At 51.3% G+C, this 24,707-nt stretch overlaps 10 protein-coding genes across 10 annotated transcripts; 6 read left to right on the top strand and 4 right to left on the bottom strand.

The window, feature by feature from the left end:
- Positions 1-1,525: 1,525 nt before the first annotated feature.
- Positions 1,526-1,950, bottom strand: PC9H_005302 (uncharacterized protein; the record flags this gene model as incomplete). Its single annotated transcript, XM_036774877.1, has 2 exons — positions 1,526-1,623; positions 1,677-1,950. 2 exons carry the CDS (start codon positions 1,948-1,950, stop codon positions 1,526-1,528), a joined length of 372 nt encoding a protein of 123 aa, XP_036633379.1.
- A 116-nt stretch (positions 1,951-2,066) lies between these two features.
- Positions 2,067-2,531, top strand: PC9H_005301 (uncharacterized protein; the record flags this gene model as incomplete). The annotated part of the gene is made up of 1 exon (XM_036774876.1): positions 2,067-2,531. The coding sequence occupies one exon, from the start codon at positions 2,067-2,069 to the stop codon at positions 2,529-2,531; it is 465 nt and encodes a 154-aa protein (XP_036633378.1).
- A 400-nt stretch (positions 2,532-2,931) lies between these two features.
- Positions 2,932-4,055, top strand: PC9H_005300 (uncharacterized protein; the record flags this gene model as incomplete). The annotated part of the gene is made up of 6 exons (XM_036774875.1): positions 2,932-3,008; positions 3,064-3,231; positions 3,288-3,630; positions 3,690-3,855; positions 3,906-3,956; positions 4,006-4,055. 6 exons carry the CDS (start codon positions 2,932-2,934, stop codon positions 4,053-4,055), a joined length of 855 nt encoding a protein of 284 aa, XP_036633377.1.
- A 326-nt stretch (positions 4,056-4,381) lies between these two features.
- Positions 4,382-5,514, bottom strand: PC9H_005299 (uncharacterized protein; the record flags this gene model as incomplete). The annotated part of the gene is made up of 6 exons (XM_036774874.1): positions 4,382-4,488; positions 4,543-4,708; positions 4,766-4,907; positions 4,963-5,163; positions 5,219-5,383; positions 5,435-5,514. 6 exons carry the CDS (start codon positions 5,512-5,514, stop codon positions 4,382-4,384), a joined length of 861 nt encoding a protein of 286 aa, XP_036633376.1.
- A 985-nt stretch (positions 5,515-6,499) lies between these two features.
- PC9H_005298 (uncharacterized protein) lies at positions 6,500-8,180 on the top strand (the record flags this gene model as incomplete). Its single annotated transcript, XM_036774873.1, has 6 exons — positions 6,500-6,615; positions 6,674-6,687; positions 6,743-6,806; positions 6,855-6,909; positions 6,982-7,075; positions 7,138-8,180. The coding sequence occupies 6 exons, from the start codon at positions 6,500-6,502 to the stop codon at positions 8,178-8,180; spliced, it is 1,386 nt and encodes a 461-aa protein (XP_036633375.1).
- A 151-nt stretch (positions 8,181-8,331) lies between these two features.
- PC9H_005297 (uncharacterized protein) lies at positions 8,332-12,991 on the bottom strand (the record flags this gene model as incomplete). Its single annotated transcript, XM_036774872.1, has 8 exons — positions 8,332-8,772; positions 8,830-9,105; positions 9,162-9,580; positions 9,771-10,040; positions 10,189-12,109; positions 12,257-12,366; positions 12,542-12,889; positions 12,964-12,991. The coding sequence occupies 8 exons, from the start codon at positions 12,989-12,991 to the stop codon at positions 8,332-8,334; spliced, it is 3,813 nt and encodes a 1,270-aa protein (XP_036633374.1).
- Positions 12,992-16,430: 3,439 nt separating this feature from the next.
- On the top strand, positions 16,431-18,183 carry FDH1_1 (formate dehydrogenase (NAD+); the record flags this gene model as incomplete). The annotated part of the gene is made up of 12 exons (XM_036774871.1): positions 16,431-16,566; positions 16,618-16,664; positions 16,728-16,769; positions 16,824-16,862; positions 16,916-16,946; positions 16,996-17,049; positions 17,100-17,179; positions 17,238-17,385; positions 17,439-17,686; positions 17,759-17,945; positions 18,004-18,092; positions 18,145-18,183. The coding sequence occupies 12 exons, from the start codon at positions 16,431-16,433 to the stop codon at positions 18,181-18,183; spliced, it is 1,140 nt and encodes a 379-aa protein (XP_036633373.1).
- Positions 18,184-18,371: 188 nt separating this feature from the next.
- PC9H_005295 (uncharacterized protein) lies at positions 18,372-20,768 on the top strand (the record flags this gene model as incomplete). The annotated part of the gene is made up of 2 exons (XM_036774870.1): positions 18,372-18,432; positions 18,655-20,768. 2 exons carry the CDS (start codon positions 18,372-18,374, stop codon positions 20,766-20,768), a joined length of 2,175 nt encoding a protein of 724 aa, XP_036633372.1.
- A 504-nt stretch (positions 20,769-21,272) lies between these two features.
- PC9H_005294 (uncharacterized protein) lies at positions 21,273-22,431 on the bottom strand (the record flags this gene model as incomplete). Its single annotated transcript, XM_036774869.1, has 6 exons — positions 21,273-21,436; positions 21,492-21,560; positions 21,618-21,864; positions 21,923-22,063; positions 22,115-22,197; positions 22,251-22,431. 6 exons carry the CDS (start codon positions 22,429-22,431, stop codon positions 21,273-21,275), a joined length of 885 nt encoding a protein of 294 aa, XP_036633371.1.
- A 193-nt stretch (positions 22,432-22,624) lies between these two features.
- PC9H_005293 (uncharacterized protein) lies at positions 22,625-24,404 on the top strand (the record flags this gene model as incomplete). Its single annotated transcript, XM_036774868.1, has 6 exons — positions 22,625-23,215; positions 23,271-23,450; positions 23,502-23,629; positions 23,697-23,788; positions 23,847-24,137; positions 24,193-24,404. The coding sequence occupies 6 exons, from the start codon at positions 22,625-22,627 to the stop codon at positions 24,402-24,404; spliced, it is 1,494 nt and encodes a 497-aa protein (XP_036633370.1).
- Between the last annotated feature and the right edge of the window lie 303 nt (positions 24,405-24,707).

Here is a 24,707-nt window from a genome sequence, read left to right as displayed (position 1 = left end):
TTAAGTCAGTGAAAAGCCAACTTACAGTGACTTAGTTTGACTGGGAATGGGAGCGTAAAGTAATAGGATTCAGACATTGCTTATGTAAGGGGAACTAATCCCAGGGGCGAAGATGCATTAATCGAGAGAACATTAAGACTCTAGCCTAAGAGCAGTTGCTCAGGAAGTGACAAAGGGGGTATCTTGAGGGTGCTGAATGTCGGATAATGCAGGGGTATTTAGATACGAGACGAGAGACTTGGAAGAGCATGAATACTGGTGACAGGCGCTGGTGACCCCTGTCTTCAATTACATAATCTTTTTTGATTTCGATGGCCAGTTCAATTGTTGGACTTCAACGTTTCGACGTTTCAACTCCTCACCAACATCCCCAATGTCCACTTATTTCTTCGACAACCGTTCACAACACTTGGGGCATTCAATGCGGCCCCGAATTGAAGCTCTTGACATCTCTTCTCGCCGTAACGCGCCCTGTATGGATAACAACTGCTCCAACTCTCTGGATCCACGCGCCTCCTGGCAAACAGACTACTGGCAGGATTCCCATTCCCCTACGCGCTTCGCTAACTATTCCGACTCTCATACTCAAGTTCAAGCTTCCAGACCACTCAATACACGCAATCATCATGCCATGGACACGGAGGGGGTTTGTGAGTACCTTATATTTCAACGTCAATGTGATGCCTCCAGCCAACCAGTTGTATGTATGACTCAGCTATATCCTTGTATCCAAACGATCCCACCCCTTCTTACCAACCAACTACCCCTGCCGGCCTCCATGGATGGCTTTCTACCCCACCCCACCTACTACGCCCGCCTCCAGATTACATATATATATTGCATCATGTTTACTATTAGTATGAATTTATTTTATTGCCTGAGAACGGTTTTGTACTTGACTTAACCTGACCATCACTGACCGTGAGTGACTGTTGCGTTGAACATGGTGGCCTGACTTTCCATGACTGACTTAGACACTAACAGACTTGACTTGACCTGTTTTCTTCAATACCCGAAAGGGACCCACAAAATCATTTTCAAGTCATTTTACGGTAAATATTCCGGCCTAGGTCCGGCTAAGTCATTAGTTTATGACTCACACAGACTTAGGCAAAACACTGAGCCTCAAGGCCTCAAGCTCCAAGCTTCAGCTGGATGTCCACCAGTCTCATGTTCGAGGTCATCAATTTGTAGTCCTCGTATCAGAGTTTGTTTGCAAAGAATCTGTAGAGGAAACATGTAAGTTGAGATAAATTGTATGCAAATCAGTTATCTTCGAGTTATTTTTCAAGGCAGTGACATATTTATTAGAAGAATGTAGGAGACATGGCCTCGCCGCGTGTACGGAACACCATTAATCGAGACTAGGAGCAGCATGTCGCAATATGCTTGAGAGGGCTACTCCAGATGTTCCTCGGTCATCTACGAGTCCATAGCGGATATATAAACCAACTCTGGATCTTGCAGAAATACTATTACCACCATATGTGCGTACCTGTCGAGATGTCCACTCACCTATGCGCTACTATGCGGCAGTTTTCCGCGTTGGTTGAGTTGGCCCAGTCGCCCATCTGTATTTCAGGGCCCCCGATATTTTCTCCTCCTTTTCACTGACGAGTTTGCCTATTCCAAGTATTCAAGCACGCACACTAATCAAGAGAATACAATAGGCGAACCTTTCCAGTACAGTCGACCCCATGCCTTCCCGTGCTTTCCCTCGCACTTGAATTGGGACCTCGTTACAAGCCAGAACGAATCAGGTATTTGCTTGTCGTTCCATCGTAATTGGTGGACTTTGCGTCCAACGCCGCCAGCCGGCGTACGCGAAAGGATCTCGTATAGGTTTCCTGGCTTAGCAGAGAGTGAAGGTGGTAGCTCTTTGGGTAGTAGATGCTGGAGAGCCTTGCTGAGGCTGGGAGCAGCGGCGCGTCGGAAAGGCGTCGAGAACATTTCGAAGGGTAAGATGTGATTGAAACTCCGACGCGACGCTCAACTGGCAGGCCAGTCTTGTCGTTTCGAGGAAAACAGTTGAGACTTTCGTAGCAACCTTCTTCCTTCCTGCTGTCATGGCCGTCCCTCGACAATGCCTTCATATTGCCGCGCGTTATGGTCTCATCATCCAAAGACGTGCCATATCCTCACTTTCTAGCACAAAGCCGAAAACCGACTCGCTCGGAATACCGTTGCGACCTACCTGGTCCGTAAACGACCTCTTGTCGTCCTATCCCACCCCGAGTGTCAACCATGCGGAGCTCGAGCAGCTGCACAAGCTCTCTGCTCTCAAAATACCTGAGAAGGACTCTGACGAATATCACAAACTCAAGGGCGACTTGGAGGAACTCGTTCGACTCGTCGAGGCCGTGAAATTGGTGGACACGGAAGGAGTTGAGTTAGCGGAAGCAGTGGTATCGGCCGACATACCCCCGGAGGAAGAAACACAAGAACATACACCTCGTGGAAGGGGACTACTAGAATACGCGCACCGTGTGAAGGAGGAGTTCTATGTCGTTGATACAGATGCTCGCCAATGAGTTCATAGGACACCTGATCACCAACAATCATAAGGGATTCGCGGTTACGGAGGAGGCCCCGACAACGATCGTGCAAGGCGGGTGGGCGCATACGCGTTGCCAGGGAAGCGCGTCTTCGGCCACAAGCACGAGTCGCGTATTTACTCCACGAGAGTATGTATCGACTCCAATGCGACCTCTCGTCATGTCGAGTTGTACGATGTCACTCCAGTTATCTGCTTCGCGGCAATGCAAAAATGTATGATCGCGTTATCGCGTTGTGCGCTACCTTCGACGACCCATGCCGACGACGAGGTGCAGCATGGCAAGTGCGATAATGCCTACGATTCTTGGCAAACAAACGGTATAAAAAGGTTCCTTGATGCTCTGGTACTCTGCAACGAGTCCCCGTCTATCGATCATGTTTTTCTCATTCGCAGCTTCACTCCTTCTCGCCTCGTCTGTCATCGCAGGCCCAGTCAACAGTGCGACACCCAGGCAAATAATCGCGTGGAATTGATCCGTGATCGTTAACTGATTGTATTTTATATAGGCGATGCGGTTCTGAGCCGTCTGCTGAGAAGGTTGCGGCTGCGGAGAAATCCTTCACTGCCAACCGAGTGTCGGCAGCTGCGAGGGGGGCCTCGTACAAGATGGCGCCCATCAATGTCTACTTCCATGTCATTCAGAAGAGCGATGCTCCCGAAGGCGGAAACGTACCGTAAGTCTGCCTTGTACTGACGGATCACCATTTACCTGACGCTGTTTACCGCAAAGTGACTCGCAGTTGAAGGAGCAGATCGACATCATGAACAAGGACTACTCGAGTGCAGGCATCTCCTTCGCCCTCGCCAACACCACTCGCACGACCAACGAGAAGTGGTTCAGCCGCGCCAGCCCCAACGCAGCAGAGCAGACCGAGATGAAGGAGGCACTGAGGCAAGGCGACGAGAAGGACCTCAATGTCTACACCGTCGGCTTCGAAGAAGGCGATGCCAAGGGTCTCCTTGGATATGCCACCTTCCCATCCGATGCTAAGACCGAGTTGAAGGATGATGGCGTCGTGATTCTGTTCTCGACTCTCCCCGGCGGCGCGACGGAGAACTTCAACAAGGGCAGGGTAAGTGTCCGTTGATTGGGTCAGACGACGCGACCCTTACATCGACCTTTTTCGTGTAGACTCTCACTCACGAGGCCGGCCACTGGACCGGATTGTACCATACGTTCCAGGGCGGATGCAATGGCGAAGGTGACCAGGTTGAGGACACTCCCCCTGAGGGTGAACCCGCTTCTGGATGCCCCAAGGGAGCCGACACTTGCCCAAAGGACGGCTTGGACAGCATCAGTACGTGCAATTAGACCTTGTTATTGTGTTTCTGGCTCACGGTTATACAGCCAACTACATGAACTACTCCTACGACAGCTGCATGGATCAATTCACTGAAGGTAGCTCGTTTGTCTCCGCTGTTTCGACAGCCGCTTACTGTCTTGTTAGGCCAAGTCACTCGCTTGAAGGATCAGTTGGCTACCTATCGCAACATGTAAAGCGGGTAACAGACGTCGGGCAACTAGTAATTTAGCATACGAGTCTGGTACTTGATGTGCATCTTCTCAACCTGTAACTTTATTCCTTTTCCCAGTCACGAGCTTCGGCTCCGTACTCAATATACCAACCCCACCCCTCTTGGCTCTGTAGCAGAACTTGACAGAGTCATTATCAGAAGCTTTGTACTCTTTTCATCAGATAGGTACTTGTAAACCGACATTGTCAGCAGAACGAATTTTGCATTGTAAGTTGAGCAACGAATACACAAATTTACTTCTACGTGCACTAGATGCCCCATAACTTATTGTTGTACAACTTTAGGCGTTTAGATGTTGATGCCACGGTAGGTAGCAAGCTGGCTTCTCATGCGGGTGACCTGACCGGGGGTGAACTCAGTCATGCACGAGTCGTAGGAGTAGTCCATGAAGTTGTCTGCGAGAGGTCCATCGATATCATCCATGAGAAGAGGGGGGAGAAATGGCTTACGAATGGGGTCAACTCCGCCACCAGAGCAAGTATCACGGCCAGTAGGGCAGCCAGAAGCGGGGGAAGCCTCAGGAGGGGTGTCGTCGACCATGTCGCCACTGGATGAGCATCCGCCCTGGAAAGTGTGGTAGAGACCGACCCAGTGGCCGGCTTCGTGCGTCAAAGTCTATTCACGGGAGGACTTAGTAAGGTATTCGGGCAACACAAGCAATGGTGGATATACCTGGCCAAGGTTGTAGTTGGTTGTGGACCCGCCTGGGACAGAGGAGAAGAGCATGACAACACCGTCATCTGTAGGATTCCTCGAGTAGTCGGAGGGGAACGTAGAGTAACCCAAGAGCCCAGCGCCGGCTCCAGAGTTGAAACTAGGATATTATGAATGAGCTAACCCTTCCGTCTACCTGCCGAATTACCACGTACCCCACGGTGTAGACGTTGAGCGCGTTCGCGCCACCTTGGCGAAGAGAACTCTTCATGGATGTTTGTGCTGACGCGCCGGGGCCAGCTGTGTTGAACCAGTTGGCGTTGGTCGTGCGGGTGGTTCCAGCAAGAGTCCAGGTGATGCCAGCAGATGCGTAGGCTCTGTTCATGACGGTGATCTGAGAGGCGATCTGGGAGTCACTGAGGCAGCTATCATCAGTGCATAGTAGCTAGTGGTGAGCGCAGAAGGGCTCACGGAATGTTTCCTTGGCTGACAGCAGAACCAGAGCTGATAACATGGAAGTAGATGGGGACAGTAGCTGCCAAAGCGCCGAACGTGCTGTTCGGGGAAACCTTGTTGGCCTGGAAGTGCGCCTCTGCCTCAACGATCTTTTCTTGGCTGATGACGGTACCGCAGGCTCTGTACAAGTCGAGTTAGCACGAAGTCCATACACAGACAAAGGGCGCCTACCTTGGAGCAGTAACGTTGAGAAGAGGGGTGGCGAGGACCGAAGATGCGCTGAGGGCGGCGAAGACAAAAGACAACAACATCTTGGAGTGCAAAGACCGGTACAAGCAACTGCTGAAGACCTGAGTTGATGAAAGCCTGGCGCTGTTCACACTCACTTTTATAGCGAAATGTTGCCCACTTCGACGTCACATCCCGCATGGTAGCATGAAGATAACGGCCATTCGTGAAGCGAACATGCGGTTGCCTGGACTGCAGGAAGGAGGTTACGATTTGCGAGGCATCTGCACTGGTGGAACGAAGTATATTGAGACCACATGCATGATCTCACTCGTGATGGAGATCATATTCTAGTGCATTTTACTCGGAGATATGAAATGTACTGGATACCATAAACAAGATCTTATCAGTTTCAGCGAGGGAGAAGCACAGCAAGAAGGATCGTACGCATGTGAGGAAGAAGACTCCTGGATCGGGTATTAACTAAAAGTTGGAGTTAGCATCCCATCGAAGTCTCAGGCCATTGATATGCAGCGTCGATACGACATGGACTGAGGCGACACCGAAATCGAAGGACGTCGCACCATAGCCTGAGAAAACACATTGCCCAACACGAGTCTAAATCAAAGCAGATCAGAAACAGCCTTGCTGCATACGCTATTTGGATGTCTCCGCCACTACACCGGAGAATTAAACGCATTGTTTGGATATAGTGCCAGCGTTGCAGAGTAGTCCATGTGGAAGTGATGGTATTTACATCATTCGATGTCAGAAGCAGAAGCAGAAAGCATGGTTGTCTGATATGATATCGGCTGGACTTCCGTTTTTCTAGCCCTGTTGAGCCCGAATGAAGACGAGGCACTTGTGCTGCACGCTGTGGTCGTGGTTGCGGTCGGCGGTGAGTGACAGAGCACCGGCGTGACTGGCGATCTGAGAGGTAAATTGGGTCCCGGATGGTGGGAAATTTGGCTTTTCACATGGCAGCATCCCGGCCCAACACTGCAGCCTAAGGACACCGCCAGTCTCGTCCTTTAGCGCCGCCACCGCGTCTCCTCGATTCCCCCACCAATGGACTCACACCAGCTCATAGATGCTCAGTTTGACAGAGCAGTCGCCATAGTACAGGCCTTACCAAAAACCGGGCCGATACAAACCGACTATGAGGAAAAACTGGAAATGTATAGGTGCGTAATGCCACTTCATATCGGCCATTCATGAAGCTCATGCGAGTCTCTTGGGTAGTTTGTACAAGCAAGGTGCTTTGTCCACATATATCACAGTTGGCCAAAAACATATACTGTTGTGTTGCAGCTACCGTAGGCAATGTAAAACAACCCCGGCCGGGGATTTTCGACATGCTCGGACGAGCAAAATGGTATGTGGTCGGCTACTTCATCTTTCCGTTGCTTACATAAATTGAAAGGGATGCATGGGCGAAGCACAAAGATTTGGAGCCGTACGAGGCCAAATGGTTATATGTGGAAGCACTACTCAAGGCGAGTTACTCGTGGAACCCGAAGGGGGCTTTTGCTTATCCATTTATACTCTAGGTTTTACGAAAGTACTCCGATAAAACGGTAGCACAAGACTTTGTTCGCGAGTTAGAATCTTACGGCGGTGATCCATCTAATATTGTCTCCAGTCGTATGGCATCTTTGTTTGTTTCCTTATCTCAGTTGCTGACCTCCTTGCAACCGCACCACCAGGTACATTCTCTCACTCTCATGGCTCCGAATCGTCCGGTTCTACGGTTTCCGATGATGTACCTCCGTCTCGTCCATATGCCCAACCCCAGGTCATCTCACATCACCCGACCTACCCGCCACCAGGGAACCATCCTGAAGACTTCTCTGACGCTGATTCTGAAGGGGAAGTAGATCAACATGCTGTTGCGCCGCCTCGTCTAGATCCAGGTGTCCCACAAGGGCTGCCGCGACGACCACAATCTTCTCTTTCTTCGCATCGGTACCGAACACCCATGGCAGGTTCCCTTGCTATGTCCCCTCCACCAATCCACCCGGCCGTCCCAGAAACACAGCCCCTTCCTACGTACGAGACCCCTTCAGCATTTGCGAGTCCCCCTCATCCTTCCACTTTATCTTCGAGCTACGCCGCTGTCAGTCCATATGCTGGCCAGTTCTCCGAATCATCTCGCGTCGGATTTACGTCGTCTCTCCAAAGTCACCCCTCACAGTCTGCGTATCGTGGTCACACTAGCTCAGTACCACCTAGACCATATGGCCCAGCTCGTCCCGCTTCGCGCTTAGCAATTGAATCCGCACTTGAAAACGTGCAAGCTCATTTAACTGCACTGAATGAACGCTTAGAAACACTCGAGTCGCTATCATTCAACCCTTCTAGGTCCCGCATATCCATAAGCCCACGGAATTCAGGCAATATCTCCCCTTACGGGCGGCGGACCCCAGACGATAACGAAGATCGCTTAGAGTGGGACGTCAACGACATGGGCTTGTGGTCACTCATCCTGAACCCCCTAGCCCACGGAGTACACCAACTCAAGAACTTCGGAAGATTCTTCATTAGAAATGAAGACCGGTCCCCTGCGCTAATTATACTTCGCCGATTATGTTTGGATGTATCTTTCCTTCTATTTGTGCTGGCAATAGTCAGGGCTATCTGGCGGAAGAGTGGCGTTAGGCGACGCGAAGTGCGTGCTGCATTGAGCATGCTGTGGCATGCCATAATCGGTGCCAAGAAAAAGCGCGTTATGGTGGAGAGGGGGGTATAGCCTATATATCACTTATCTACGGGGATCTTGCTATAGTATGTCATGCAAAGTTACAAATCGCAGAAGGCAGTGAGAAATCGAAAGTGTTGCCACCTGCGTCCAAAAGCTGAGACCAAAGTCTACATGCAAGGCTCACAAATCCGTATGTGAATCAGCGTCCCTTCTTCTCGACTCTCCACTCCTTGAAGATGCCGTCCAAGCTCTTATAGATCAAATGTGACGGCAGACACCGTATGATCTCGCCCACCCTGCTTTCCGCCTCCTCTTTTCCTTTGTCCCCAAGAGCCTTCGTTGCATACTCAGCAGACATTCGGAAGATAGCTAGGACAGCCAGAGACACATGTGTCTGTTGCGCTCCGTGTGCCGAGCCCTGGGACGCAGCCAATAGCGGTCCGGATACGCTGGGTGGTGATATTGATTGCCCCGACTGCGAAAACGGGGTGGCCCTCTCTCCTCTGACAAGGCGGAGTAGAATTTCCAACACATTATCAGGATCCGTCATATGGGTCTTGAGGAAGCGTTGACGTTCAGAAGACATGCCAGCCGGAGAATTCACGGCCCAGCCCTCAAGAACCGTCCAAATCGTTGGAGGCTGCCACAAGGAGATTAGAACATCACCGTCATAGGATTGAGAAACATATGCACATACCGGATCGGGATCAACGACAATAATCTTCTTCTCCCATCCTTCAGCTGCATCTCCAGCCACCCAAAACATTCGCCCAAACATGCTTTTTAGCCATTCTTGGATATCACCGGACCTCGCCCATTTGGGTTCTGAAAGAGGACGAGTCATATCCAAATGAACGATGAGGGTCATCTTTGAAGGGATTTGTGCTTTGTTGAATGGTGGTACAGTGACATCTGGGGCATCATCCAACGTTGGGAGCGATGTGTAAGATGACTTCTCCGAAAGACCTTCAACCTGAAAACGGAGGTTCGCGTCAAAAATCAAGGCAGAGTGAGATCACATCGACATACGATTATCCCCTTCAGGCTCTGTTCACTGTCCTTGTCTTTCTCGACATTGAGAATCACTTCTATTCTCCCGTCTTGGCGGAATAGTTGAAGCTTGTCGACTATCTCAGCGTCGATTACCAGCCGTCGGTTGCCACCAGCATACGAGATCGATAGGCGATTAGCAGATGGCGTTCTTGTGCCTTTCGGGTCTGGCTTAGAAGGTGATTGTGAAGACGAATCTCCAAGGGTAGAAGCCGACAAGGTGTTGGATGCAGGTGACGCAGGTGGCTCTGGTAGATGCTCTGGTTGCGCATCCTGCAGTGACTCGCCTCCATTGATCACAGTGGAGCTGTCCTGAGAAGCCTCTCCGTCGTCCGGAATATCCAAAAGTGTAGGCTCCGCAGAAACGGCCTGCAACGATTTGCCAATGGGCAGTTTGTCTGGAATCTGGTCATCATGGGATCCAATGTTGTCAGTAACCTGTTCACTGTTTGACGAAAGCAAAACTGGTGTGAGGAACACGGAGAACGTTTGATAAAGCAGTGGACACAGACGTAGATGCAGCAGCGGATTTAGCATCGTCAGATAAAGAAGCCACAGGAGGAACGTCATGCCCAGCGGGTCCCTGACCCTCAGTAACAACGGGGGCATCGCCCTCAGCTTCGGCAGCTGCGGGGTCGCTGCCAAGATCTTTGGCATCCGCAGAAGGCGCTTCAGGAGCTTCCATCTCAACGGAAGGCTCTTCCCCAGCCTGATTTTCAATAGACACCGCCATGTCAGTGTGCCCATTTCCGACAGCAGAACCATCGTGTTCGTGACCATCCCCCGATGAAGATGAGGGGTGGGCAGCATGATCGTCAACGGCAGCAGTTCCATTCCCATCCGTATCACCAATTTGACCTTTAAGAAAAGCAGAAGTAGTCAGTTGTGTGGACAAATGTGCAGCCGCCAGAAATTCTGGCGACGCCCCCTCGTAAAAATAGATAGATGGGTTGACGTGTCCACACTGAAATGGAAAACATCTCCAAGAATATGGAACCAGACTCACCGTTAGTATCCATCACATCGTCGTACACAGGTGCGTCCGCTTCTACGATCTGGCTGACATGAAGATGTTCGCCGTACTCGTCGTCATCATCCGCGTCGTCGCCGACTTCACGATCAGGCTCGCCTTCTATCTCCGTCGCTGCCTGAGTATGTTCTCCCTCGCCTTCGCCTTCTGCGATCGCAGCCATCAGCCAATCCGCTTCACTAGAAGTTTCCGCAACACTGGGAGCAACACTAGCCGCAACGCTAGAACGGTCATCACCAGCACCACTAGCCATCTGGGGCGGTGGTGGGGGTGCGCGACCTTCTTCAATATCACCATCGTCATCCTCCAACTTCTTGCGCTTCCCTTTGCGACCCGAATCAGAGGCAACAGAATACGAAGATGAGTTATGTGGAATAGGCTTTGAATCGTCCGGCGTAACAGGCGTATGGAAGTATATCCGGATACGCGACGGAGGACACGAAGTAGATGCAGAAGGCGCAGCGGAAGCGGCATCTGCAGCAGGTTGGGTGGGAGGGTCTGTAGACTCTTTGGTCACCGCCGCAACATCAGCAGTAGCACTGGGGTCTGCCAGAGCCTGATCAGGATTGATCATCGTGGTGTCTGAGCCCGCAGAGATCTCACTATTACGACGCTCTTCTTTGTCGGCTTGCTCTGAAGGCACTTGACCCTCTACGGGTTCGTCCTTTACTTCAGCCTTGGCAGGTGTTGAAGAGACTATACCCCATTCCCAACTAAGATCGTGGATTTCCAGACCAACGATCTTGAAATCTGTGAGCGTCCTTCTGTTCTCGTCTTTCTTACTGACGCTGCCGTAACTTGACGACATCGGTGCATCCCTCGCACCATAGTTGCTATTCGTGTTCCCTCCGCCATCGTGTCTCGAACCTCGATTTGGATGATTCTGAGATCCACGACCCCTGAACGACGAGTTTTGGTTCTGATGATTGAAGCCACCGAATTGACCACCAGTCCGACGATTATGAAAGTCCTTGTTGCCACCAAAGTTTCCTCTCGATCCATGACCTCTGAGCTGACCGCTCGACCCGCCTCTGTTCTGACCACCGATTGACCCCATGCTTGCACCCCTTCCTCCACGATTGTTCATTCCACCTCTACCACCAGCCATTGAGCCTGCCCTCCCGCCTCTTGCGCCCCCTCCCCCACCCCCTCCTCTCTGCGCGTTGCCCCCACCTCTTCCGCTCATACCACCAACAGGCGCCCCGCCTCTCGACCCTTGACCATGCCCTGGTCCCGAATAACCTCCACCGACTGAAGGAGGCGGCGGTGGAGCCGAGAATTGTGGTTGTGGCGGGGGAGCTTGCCGCTGTTGATTCGAATTAGGTCCATCAAAACGTTGACGCTTAGCAGGGGGGAGGTGTTGCGGTGGTGTGTGGTGAATGGCTCGGTTTTGGTGCTGTTGCTGTTGTTGTTGCTGGTGCTGTTGTTGCATATGTTGGGCTTGCTGCATATAAAAAGGTGGTTGTGGTTGGGGAGGTGGAAACGCTGGTTGAGCTACTGGTTGAGGACCAGCCTGGGGGATGTATGGCTGCGGATACCCAGCGGTGGGCTGATACGGATTGTAACCAGGCTGGGCTTGCGGCGGCTGAGGGACCATTGGAGGTGGTGGAGGAGGGTAATGTTGCTGTTGTTGCTGTTGTTGTTGCTGTTGACGCTGCCAGTTGCTTTGTTGGTTCCCATAGCCATAGTTCGCGTACAGCGCGCTCTGCTCAGCAGGAGGTCTAGGGGGCTGGGCTGCGTTCCATTGAGGGTTGTAAGCACCTAATGCTGGCTGAATATGGGGCGCTTGGGCTTGTGCTGCTGCCGCTGCTGCCCAGTAGGCCGTGTAATCTGGCTGGGCAGGCTGTGGTGGCGGGGGACCAGGCGGCAAAGGTGGTTGTTGAGGAGTGTAAGAAGGCTGAGGAACAAATGGATTTTTGTTCATTATGGCAATTACTAGTCTTTTAGAATGCAATCAGAACTGAGCGCTAGGTAGGTGCGTGGCCGTCGCGTTCCAAAACGAGAAGTCTCACCTTTTTGTAGGATTCAGTCAATAAATAAACACGCTGGTCGACGTTGCAGGCGTTGCGTGCGGTGAGTAGCGGGTGATGGTGGTCGATGGCCAGAAAGGCGGCCAGTCAATTTCTCTGTGTTCAGACTCCGCCTGTATATACACTACGCTACTGGATTTCTACTCTGAGACGATCATGGATTGCCCTTCGGCGCTCCTGGCAGGCGAGGCGCGAGCTCCTTTGCCTGCGCTGCCTGTCTGCGCTTTCGATGCTCGGCGAGACGCACTGAAATCCACCGTTAATTGGGGCGAGCTCAGCAAATCGAATAACGAACTCACTCGCGAAGAAATCCCGATGCAGTGAATATCTCGGATGCGCTGCAGTCGACGGCGTACTGGACCCAGACGCGGGCGACGGGACAGCGACGCTGCTCTTTTTCTCCTTCACATCGTCGCTGACCTCTTTTTTGTCCTTGTCCTTGTCCCCCTCTTCCTTCTTCTCTTTTTCCTTCTCTTTTTCCTTCTCTTTTTCCTTGGCCTTTTCCTTCTTTAGTCTTTGCCTTTCCTCCCACTCCTCTTTCACTTTGGCGATTTCCTCCGCGCTCAACCCGATCTTTCGAGCTCCAGCTGCTCCGTCCCCGCTTTCTCCCACGGCGCTCGCGAAACCAGGATCACTAAGGGCCCGGTCTGCTCGTCGAAATGTTAGCCCCGACCTGCCAAATTTGAGTCCCACGGTTGGATCAAACCCGGCCCAAACCTACCCCAAGCCGGCGGTTTGCTCTGCTGCATTGGGGTTTGGGGCAGGCCCCATGTCACATCAATTCTCGGCGCTTCTTCGTATCCCCCTGCTTCTTCCCCCTTCGCTTCTTCCCCTTCGCTTCTCTCCCCTCGCTTCTTTCACTCACGCGCCAATGCCTTCTTCGACGCAATCAAATAAGGAGAATCCCCCTGTATTGAAGGGGAAAAAGGCCATATGGACGGATGCCGATGACAAGGCCCTTCTTGACTGCCTTCTTGAGCAACAAGCTGCTGGCAATCAAGGGGACAATGGCTGGAAAACCCTGGTGTGGACTGCAGCTGAGGAAAGCTTGAAGGGTAGTGAAGAGAGGAGCAAGGGTAGTCGCAAGACTGCTACCAGTTGTCGTGATAGGTTCAAATCAGTGCGTACTTGATATCTTAGTCTACAGGCTATGACTTATCATGTTGGTTAGCTCAAGGAGAGCTTTCTTGTTGTCCAAGTCCTTCGCTCTCTTTCAGGATTTGGTTGGGATGACCAACGACATCTTGTCACTGCGACTGATGATGTCTGGGACAAGTATATTGATGTACGTCTCCTTATCTTCTCCTGCCTGCCATTACTGATTATACCAGAAACATCCCTCCGCCAAGAAGTGGCGAAAGAAGGCCTTTCCTTGCTATGACCTCATGTTTGCCTTGGTTGAAGGTCGTAGTGCAACTGGTGATAATGCTGTCAGTATCACCGCTATGGTTGCTGATGATAGTGGGGATATTGGAACTCCTCGTAGCGATAATGAGGACGAAGCCTCTCAGGTATGTGCTATCAGTATTGAGTTTAACTTGAAAACTCAATCATTGTAGGATATGGACATGTTTCCCCTTTTCCCTCCTCTTTCCCCTTCCCCACCACCACCACCTTCATCTCAGTGTCGGAAGCGTGCTGCCTCTGATGCGGATGACACTCCGGCTCCATACAGGATGAAGCGGGGCCGTACCTCTGGTCCTGACGCTCTTCTTGCATTGGCAGGAGCTGTCAGCAAGGTGGCTAATGCGGGAACGGCTGCTGTAGGTTCTTCGGAGATGCTTTCTGGCTCTCGTCTGGTCAAGGTCATTGCTGCGTTGGACATGGATCATGATCTAACCATAGAAGAGAAAGGTAAGGCACTTGTTCTCTTCCGAAAGGACAGTTCAAGTGTCGATACATATATGGGCATTGATAGTGATGTACTTCGCCATGCATATATCCTTGCTGAGCTATCTTCTCTCTAGGTTACTACTAATTCATCCCACTCCTTTATTACATCATTTCACATTCTTTACCCCATTCCACTCTTTACATCTACATACCTCCTGCAATTTTAATACCAACGTAATTACATGTTCTGCTGTAGATACTGTTGGTACTGCTCCCACATCTGTTTAGCAATCCTATCCCGGAAGTCGTTTGCCCGATCTCGTTCTTCATGTGAGATGTGAGTTGAATAATCATCTGTGGTTGGTGTATGTGATTGCTGGCGATAGTTGCTGAGATCCTCCAAGGTTGCTCCATCTAAGTCCTGGGGATCATGGACACGGATGAAGTTGTGAAGTACACATAACGCAAGCACCATCTTTGCTTGCTTCTTCAACGAATACTCTGGAGCAGTGTTGATGAGCCGGAATCGCCGCTTGACAACACCAAAGATGCGCTCAACAACATTCCGAGCTTGAGCATGTCGCAAGTTGAACAATTCTTTGTAATCGCGTGGGCTAATACAGAATGAGTAAGACACCAATACAGTCAGAGACAAACTCACGTGTTTGTAGATCTTGACCACTCCTTGAGATGGTATCGGACACCACGGTAGGGTACCAGCAGTGCATCACATGCAGGGAAACCAGCATCACCAAGATAATACTTGCCAGGGGGGATCGCAAAATCGGTAGCCCTTGCATCTGCAAAAACACGGCTATCTGCAGCACTCCCTTCCCAACCTGCCCGTACATATGCAAACCGCATGTCGAACGTGGTTGCAGCAAGAACATTCTGAGTGAGCCCGCCTTTGCGATTTCGGTTTCGTGCAATCTGACTTTCGTCAGGGATAAAGGCATCGATATGAGTACCGTCAAGAGCTCCAAGACAGTCTTTGAGGAATGGGAAGAGTTTGGGGTTGGTACGTATCTCAGGCGGTGTGATATCACTTGGCGGAAGCTTCATATAGCGTGTATAAAACTGGGGATCAGTTAAACGGTTCAGAAGGTTGTCGAACACCCTAGAGAATCATTAGCAACGGTTAAAAAATTCAAGTTGATATGTATACCGTGTTATTGTCCCAGGACTATGTTGGAAACGCTCACGCACTTCCCGGTGTACCGCACCTGACCGGCACATGTACAGAAACATTGCCAACTGCTCCTCCTGCCCAATATACCTTGAACCCTTGAATCCAGAGTACTTCTGCAGCTCCTGATTGAGCTTTTGAAAGACTCGCTTATTCATCCCCATCATATTGTGAAAGCGCTCCCAATGTCCATCAAGAAGTTCCTTTGTCCATTGCTCACCAGTGAGAGCAGAGGTATACATAGGAGTCTTGATCAGATACTGAGCCATATGAAGGGCAGCCCCCCCTACAACTGCGGCAAGGATAGCAGAGGTCCGTAGACGATGTTGTGCTTGAGCATTGGCAGCTTCTCGAAGTGTTTGGGTGCGGCTGTTGGTAGTACGAACCATTGTTGCAATTGTTATCAGATTGGCGCCGTATATAGAACATGTGTGACAAATGTGACGCGCTCAGCCAAACCCCAGCGCTAGGAAATGTAAATTTCAAACTCAGCCAACCCCAGACCCGAGGGACTAACATTTCGACGAGCAGACCGGGCCCTAAGATGTGTCGGGCAAGTATAGAGGAAATCTGTAGTGTTGATCGTGGCCAGACAGGTGGTCGTGGGTTTATAGCAGACGTAGCATGCCTTGGGCGTAGCTGTGGTCTACATAGTTAATCGCCCTCAATCCACATTGCAGACTTGCATCGCAAACTCTCACTCGTTGATAATAGAGATTGGTGAACGACATGAAAGAAACACTATTCCGTCCGTTTGGACTCCGCCACGATATATATGTCAAGGGGTGGGTACGACCGTAGACTGGCGGTGTAGATCCCAAGCTTGGGCTGTGCTACTACTGGATGTAGACAACAACGTGAGTATTCCGTTACAATCACCCTCGTGTATTATGAATGAGATTTCGTAGAATGTAGGGAGCTGTGCCCAGCGCTTATCGATATCTACTGCATGACCCTCGGGCGACCACGGTCAGACAGCTACCCGGTCCCAAGAGATATGATCGTGATCATCAGTCCTATCATAAGACCTGCGTCACCAGAGACCGTGACGCTCCGAGTGGGTAAACAATTCACCAGAACCACTCGATTCGAGTTATAAGTACTGCTCTCACCTGACAAACCCACTTTTCATTATTCCCTCCCTTCCCGCCTCCCTATCTACACCCATAATGTCCGATACAGTTGGGAAAGTCATCAAGTGCAAGGCCGCTGTGTGCTGGGGTGCCGGCGAGCCTCTCAAAATCGAAGAGGTCGAGGTCGCACCTCCCCAAGCCCATGAAGTCAGGATCCACATCCTCTACACTGGTATTTAAAACTTATCGGGGGCTGATCGTGCGGGATCTCATCTTTGCCCAGGCATTTGTCATACCGACGAGTACACTCGCAGTGGCAAAGATCCAGAGGTATGATATTTACCTCTCGTTACGTCTTTGAATCAGATCGAGAGTCTAATGTGGCCGATATAGGGTCTCTTCCCGGTTATTCTTGGGCACGAGGGAGGGGGTATTGTGAGTACCATGTCAGTTGCGAGATACACGATTCGAGAGTGATCTCGATGCCAGGTTGAATCTGTCGGCGAAGGCGTGACCAGCGTGGCCCCAGTGCGTTCATTACTTCCAGAGCTTCTTGCAGTATTTGATATGTATTCCCACAGGGCGACCATGTCATTCCTCTGTACACTGCCGGTACTACCTCGCCCATCCGCTTCCTTACACCTCGCTCATGCTTGATCAGAATGCCGTGAATGCAAGTTCTGCAAAAGTGGCAAGACCAATCTCTGCGGCAAAGGTCAGCGCCGCCCACCCCTTCCATATGTCATCTCACAATCCACCCGAAAGTCCGTGCAACCCAGGGCAAAGGTCTCATGCCCGACAACACTAGCCGCTTCACCGTCAAGGGACAGCCCGTACACCATTTCGTGAGTAACTCCCATGACTCCACACTGTGAGAGTTGAAGCTGAAGGCGCGCGATGTAGATGGGCACGTCCACTTTCTCGCAATACACCGTCGTTGCGGATGTTTCGGTCGTTGCCGTTAACAAAGCTGCTCCTTTGGAGAAGGTGTGTTTGCTAGGCTGTGGTATTACCACCGCGTGGGGGGCCGTCGCCAAACAGCAAGGCATCAGTACGTCTCTTTTATCCTCTTGCTGGTTCCACAAGGTATTGACGCCCCAGTAGAGGGTTCCTCCGTCGCTGTCTTCGGCTGTGGTGCAATTGGTCTCGGTGTCATCTCGACCTCGTCCCTCGTTGGAGCCTCTCGCATTATTGCAGTAGACACGAACCCAAACAAAGAAGCCTGGGCAAAGAAATTCGGCGCAACTGACTTCGTCAACCCCGCGAAACTGCCCGAAGGCACGAAGATCCAGGACTATCTTGTGGAGATCACGGATGGCGGCTTGGATTTCACCTTCGATTGTACGGGTAATGTAAGTTGTCCCCCGTTCTCTATATATTGTTACCACGAACAGAATTTGACTGCTTGCCAATCGATCTCGTAGGTTCATGTGATGAGGGCCGCACTCGAGGCATGCCACAAGGGATGGGGCGTATCGACTGTCATCGGTGTTGCAGCTGCCGGACAGGAAATCTCCACTCGTCCCTTCCAGCTTGTCACCGGCCGAACCTGGCGTGGTACTGCCTTTGGTGGTGTCAAGGGACGTACTGAACTACCTGGCTTAGTCGAAGGTCGGTGCACCGTGTTAAGTACACATGTCCGGACTGAGACGCTGATACTATTGCACAGACTACCTACAGGGCAAGATGAAAATCGATGAATACGTCACCCATAGCAGGCCATTTGCTGAGATAAACGAAGGGTTCCATGATATGCATGTGAGTTGTTTTGTGGGTCGGTAGTTGCGCCCTTTCTCATTGATTTGTGTAGGCTGGGGACTGCATCCGTTGCGTAGTGGATATGAAATGACTGAGCGGGCGAAATGGAAAGTTGTGAATACACACATGTATTTTGTAGAATGTAATCCAAACCAAATCTGAGGGTGGAAGTCAAAGATACAGGGTCCAAGCAAGTGTAAACAAAGCGCGTCGCAATTCCAGCCTACTCACGACCACTTTTACCATATTCCCAAAGCTGCTCCGGGAACCCCACTTCACATGCCACGCAGAGTCTCGTCCCCAGTGGCTTTGTCGCGAGTAGCGTACCGGCTGAAGAAATGTGAGCTTTCCCTTGGTTGTCGATTATCGCACATTTGCCAACTCGAGACTACCTGTCTTTATGCAGGTTGTATCCGAGTCAGATTTGTGCCCCAGAGATGATGTCCAATTGATATACTTCTATTTTGCGAAGTGATGAAATGACCATGTTCTGACTGTGTATGTACTTCGACAGCCACGGCACACATCACACTTTTCTATCGATCCCGAGCTGAGTCTACAGCAGCAGCCGTCGAGGCGAAACCGACCAATAGTGCTTCCCGATCACCTGTGCCTCCTCAACCGACCCAGAGCAGTGGAGTGGCCTCTGACCTGCCGAAATGGAAATCCCTCTTGGGGAGGGTACAATGGGGGACGCTCAGAGCCATCGTGACTACACCCTACAACTACGACAAGATGACCAAAGTTCAGGCTGAGGTTCTTGGGCAGCTTCCCAAGCTCATCGCTCTCCCTGATCCTGATGACCCCAATCCCCCAACTCGCGACTTACTTGTTCGCTCAAGAACAGGTACGGGGAAAACTCTCGCTTTTTTAGTTCCAGCCGTCGAGGCTCGGTTGGCGGCCATCAATCGTGCTGTGAAACAAGCATTGATCGATGCTGGCCTCAAATGTGACGCGGAATTGGAAGGTCGGGCGCGAAGAGCGTTTGTCCGCCAGCATGCTGGCGCGCTGATCATTAGCCCCACCCGCGAACTAGCCATCCACATCGCTGACGAAGCTGTCAAATTGACTCGCCATCACCCTGGCCTCGAAGTTCGGTTATTCGTAGGAGGCATGAGCAAACGGCACCAAATGCGTGAATGGATGAGAGACCGTAGGGACATTGTTGTAGGCACGCCCGGGCGACTACGCGATGTGCTGCAGAGCGAACCAGAGGTCGCGCGCGGTCTAGCGAATACACCCTTGCTCATTCTCGACGATGCAGACTCCTTGATAAACCCAGAGTTCCGTGAAGACATAGAATCTATCAAGAAGTTCCTTCCTTCTTCACCTGAGCGTCAGACGTTCCTTTTCTCGGCCACAGTTTCCCCTGCAGTTCGGCAAATGTCAAAGTCGTTCCTCTCAGACAACCACGCAATCATCAATTGCGTCTCCGGCTCAGACCCATCCCCCGTTCACGCTCACATACCTCAGTATCACACCGTCCTCCCCACAGCAGCACATCAAATTCCCTCGGTCTTACGACTCCTCGCTCACGATCAACTCACCAATCCAGGATCGTCCAAAGTGATCATCTTCTTTCCTACGACAAAAATGACCGTGATGTTCGCCGATATACTACGCGATATTGCTCGCCAATGCCTTCCAGCCGTGCGCAACGTCCGTGTCTACGAACTACATTCGGGGCGCGCTCAAGATGCTCGGACACTTACCTCTCATGCGTTTAGGGCTGACACATCTGGTGCATCGATTCTCGTCACGTCGGATGTGTCTGCTCGTGGAGTAGAGTATCCTGGTGTAACGCGTGTTATCCAAGTCGGTATGCCGGCGGGCGCTGAGCAATATACTCATCGAGTGGACCGGACGGGTCATGCTGGGCGTAGCGACCTCGTCCTTCTTCCCTGGGAAGTCAGTTTCGTCACTTGGCAACTTTCGAAAGTGCCTCTGAAACCGCTCACCGTCAGCGAACTTAAAGCCGAAGTAACTGAGCTCGCCGCCAAACACGATGCAAACCCTCGTGCCTACGTGCATGGCTTAGACATCTTTCGCAGGTTCTTCCCAACCCGGCTTGTCCCCATTCTGGCCACTATCGATCGCACTATTTCTGATCTTTTGGCGAAAATGGATCCGAGGGATATCAAGCAGACCTTCGCATCGCTCCTTGGATTCTATGCGGAGAATGCGCGAGAGCTGCGGGTAAGGAAGAGCGAAATTCTGGAGGGTTGTAAGGACTGGGCTGTTGATGCCATGGGCCTTTCATACCCTCCTCATATCAATCCGACGATGTTGGATCGCCTTGGCTTCACGAATCGCGATGACTCCGAACCCTCAAGCAGGAGCAATTCCCGAGACTTATCCACGTCCCCTAGCTCGTCTTCCTCTTCATACTCTCGCCCATCCCCCTCGCCGTACTCCCGCCCCGTTCGGGAAGATCGAGGACATGTTCGAAACAGCCAAGGCGGTCATAGCTCGTATCGTAGTCACAAACCATCTCGTACTTCCGATTACAGCGACACGCAGGATCGTAGCAAGCCCCGTAATTTCGACTCGGACTCCTGTGACTATCAAGGACGTCGGAGTCCCCGTAGCTATGACCCGGACGATACTGGAGGCTATCGCAGTCCTCACGTAGGCCAGGGTTCACGGAGTGGTTGGGGAGCTAGAAGTGAGGAGTGAGGATCTGCAAGGACCTTCGGTCCTCATCTTTCGTTACACTGGTCTGCGTGACCGCAACCCATGATTTGCATGCAGCTCTAAAGAGCGCTATGTCAGGAGTTCCTTGCAAAAGGTTGACGCTGCTAAAGCGGCATTTTTTGCGGAGCAATATTTACATTACTATTCGCATAATGGTATAACAATATATTTAGAATGGGATGTATGTAGATACTTAGAGGCGCCCGGCGCCGTAGTTAATACAGGATAAAATAAAACAACCACACTTCTTTCCATGGGTCGGAAGACTACGTCCGTTACCGCACGCATGTTTCTGTAAAGGTAAAAGCGATAGGTAACCCGGATACCACAGCATTATAAGTCGACGAAAGAAGGCTTCAAGAGGCACGCAAGCCCGTCCACTAGTGGGGCGACACTTGGACGGAGGCACGGGGCTTGGAAGGTATATTGTTATGATATAGATGATACAATACAGGATTAGAGTACTCCCGGTGGTACGTGGTAAGGTTACTTCCCAGGTGCAACGAAGTCCTTCGACAGATCGATTTCCCCCTTCAAATGCGTATTCGTAATCTTGACTTGCCTCTGCCGCGGTGCGCTGCCCTTCTTTTTCTTCTTCCCAGCTGGCGCCTTCGGTGCTACAGCTTCGGCAGCCGTCACTTGCAATCCCTCTGTGAACACGAATCATGAGCCAAGAGTAGGGTGAAGCGTCGGGGGGATGCACACCTGAAGCGAGCTGCCTGAGCAGATCAACATCGTTTGGAACCTTAAGTGAATGCCAGAGGTCTATGAATTCTAGTGCACGCGTGTTCAAACCTGCATAAACGGATAGCACTGCGAAACTCAACCGACCTTTCTCGACAGGCATCCCTCCCGAGTCCTCCGTCGGTTTGATCTCATTCCAAAACACCATTCTGAGCTGCCCATCTTTAGCAGTTCGCGTTACAAGAACTTCTCCTTCCTTCTCTAGCTCCTCGATCGCCGCCGGTGCCTCCTTCCATGACTCCTTCAGCGCACGAACCGGTATCCCCCCTCCTTTGCGGGTTTGTCGTTGGATTTCGGTAAGCAGCGAGGCTTTATTACGGAAATTGAACTCGTGCTAGATGAGAGACAGGATTCATCATGCGAACTCGAACGTATCAACATGTCCCACGCACTTTATACGAATAGAGATCTGTTTTCGGATCCCATTGTACTTTATCGTGGGCTTTGAATTTCTCGAGGAGAACACGGTCGACATCTAGCGGAATGTTGGTTACGATAGCAATATCTTGCAGGCGCATGGGATTTGGAGTCGACTATGGCTTGCTGCAGCTATGTGCTCACATCGCTGTTCATTAACAGCTTACCTTGAGATAGTTGACGGCGTATACAAGCTGCGTGTTCACATTCGTCCCCGTCCCGGTGTCTGCGGGCTGAGAGTATACGATATCTTAGCACTACCTGAGTAACTCTGACTTCACAGTGATATGCAGGAGGACTGACTGCTCTTGGCACGCTTCGAACTCTTCTCCGATGACGGCTCCTTAGAAGAACTTGCTGCAGGAGCTGGGGCCGCGGCTGGATGATCAGCGCGTGCTGGTGGGGGTTGTGAGTGCCATGAGGTGTAGTCCTGGCGGTGAAGAACGCTCTTGAAAGCCGCTGCGTCCTTGGCTAGTTTCGACATGAAGTGGTGGTCATATCTAAACAGCTGCGGCCCGTTGTATTTGAAGTGGCTAAGCGCCCGAAATTCATTGTGCGATAGGCGCTCTCGCGAGCACGTGGCCTTCGGACTATGACTCGAAGTATACCACATAGACAAGATTCTGTAAGTTACTACCCTTGCTGAATATCCTCGAACGTGTACTCGACATTGTCGCATGCCTGCGATCACGAATGATGCCGGACCCCCGGCATCGGGGCCATCGTCCAGCACGCCAGGCCCTGCCAACGCACCACCGTCCCAGAAAGCCATGACAAAGGCAGAGCGACGAGAGCTCCAGGAAAGGCAGCGCGCTGCAAAAGCCGCATCGAAAGAACAACAACCATCTGGTGGCAGCGCCCCTCCCAGGTCGCAAGCTCGACCAGGGCCCGCCTCTGCCCCTACGCCCCGAAGAGGACCACCTCCGGCGATTAATGCACCTCCAAGAACACCTATAGCCGCAAATGGCCCTCAAAGGGGGACGCCACAAAGGGCTGGTGGAAGTGCTGGGCGTAGATCTAGCAATGCACACGACTATCAAAGAGCTCGAACTTCGGGGGACGCTGCCTCTGTCGCTGGGGACGATGATCCCGCTAATCGATCGCGAGGCTTGCGCATCTTCCTGCACTTCGGTCTACCTAAACCAAAAGGCCATGCTATCAAAGGGGACATTCACCCAGCCATCATACGACTCGGTTTACAATTCTCCGAATTCAAGATTTGTGGCGCCAATGCTAGATGTATTGCGACGCTCACGGCCTTCAAGACAGTAAGTTATGGTCGGCGCGTCGCCACTTCCCGGAATAACCGTCTATGCATCGTAGGTTATACAGGATTATGTTACTCCCCCGAACAATACTCTATCTCGTCATCTTATGACCCATCTTTCGCCCCAAATCACCCACCTAGTATCCGCTCGGCCTATGTCAGTGACCATGGGCAACGCCATTCGCCAACTCAAACTCGAGATCAGTGACACAGACATCGATCTCCCTGAACAAGATGTACGCCTTCACTTGTTTGGGCAGTATCCATCTGTAATCATGTCAATCTAGGCCAAAGACGCGTTATGTCTCAAGATTGATACCTACATCCGTGATCGCATTATTATCGCAGACGAAGTTATCTCCGAATTGGCCGGGAAAAAGATCAAGGATGGGGATGTCATTCTCACGTATGCCAGGTATGATCGCGTATGACCTTCGGCAGTCCATTCCTTCGTTGATACATCCCGGATTTATCCATCTTAGATCCTCAGTGGTAGAAAAAGTATTGCTCCGAGCTCACGCTGAGGGCAAGCGGTTTTCGGTGATAGTGATTGACTCGCGGCCCATGCTTGAAGGTAAAGCCAATCTGCTACTAGATATTCGTAGAGTTATATTTATTTTTGTCCGCTCAAGGCAAGCACCTGTTGAAACGCTTAACATCAGCCCCCGCATCCTCCTTCCCTCCCACAACAATGTCGTGCACCTACGCCCTCCTCCCAGCACTTCCGTCTTTGATCAGCAAAGTAACGACGGTCATACTTGGCGCACATTCTCTACACTCCAATGGTGCTTTATACTCTCGTGCTGGGACGGCAATGGTTGCGATGTTGGCCAAACAACATAGTGTTCCCGTTCTTATCTGTTGCGAGACATATAAATTTAGCGAAGGCATCATACTAGATGGTTTTGAGAAAAACGAACTCGGTAAGTTAGCTAACTCACGAGCATCTCATCCTCATTAACACGTTGTTTCAACCAGCCCCTCCCCTCCCTCAGTTACGAACATCCTTCCCGTCCACCAAGCTTTCTTCATCGCTTGCTCTGGAACCACAACCCAATCTCGAGATCCTGAATCCTTTGTACGATCTGACACCACCCAGCTGTGTTACCGCGGTTGTGACGGAAGTCGGGTTGATTCCGCCAACGTCGATTAGCTCAATACCGGTGGCTCTGGGACGGACTGTACTCTAGGCTCTCAATTCTCTCAGCAAACCAAAAGCAGAAGATGTATCAGGTATTGGCAGCATTAGTGTATTAAACTGTTACTGTAGCTAATAGAATACATAATGACACCGTTATACAAGAACTAGCCATTAAGCACCAATTTGACCTCGTAATGGTTGAAATTGAACGAGCGCGTGGATGAAGTTATGCGTCGTTCCTTCTGATTTCGGCATCCGTACTACCAGAAGCGAGTTCTCGAAGTCTCGTGAATATCAAGAGCAGGTAGTATGCATTGTGATGCCCTATCAAATACATAAACAAGAACATAAT

Source organism: Pleurotus ostreatus (genome assembly GCF_014466165.1).
Source record: "Pleurotus ostreatus strain PC9 chromosome Unknown scaffold_3, whole genome shotgun sequence".
Classification (NCBI taxonomy): domain Eukaryota; kingdom Fungi; phylum Basidiomycota; class Agaricomycetes; order Agaricales; family Pleurotaceae; genus Pleurotus; species Pleurotus ostreatus.
This window is presented reverse-complemented; position numbering and strand designations above follow the sequence as displayed.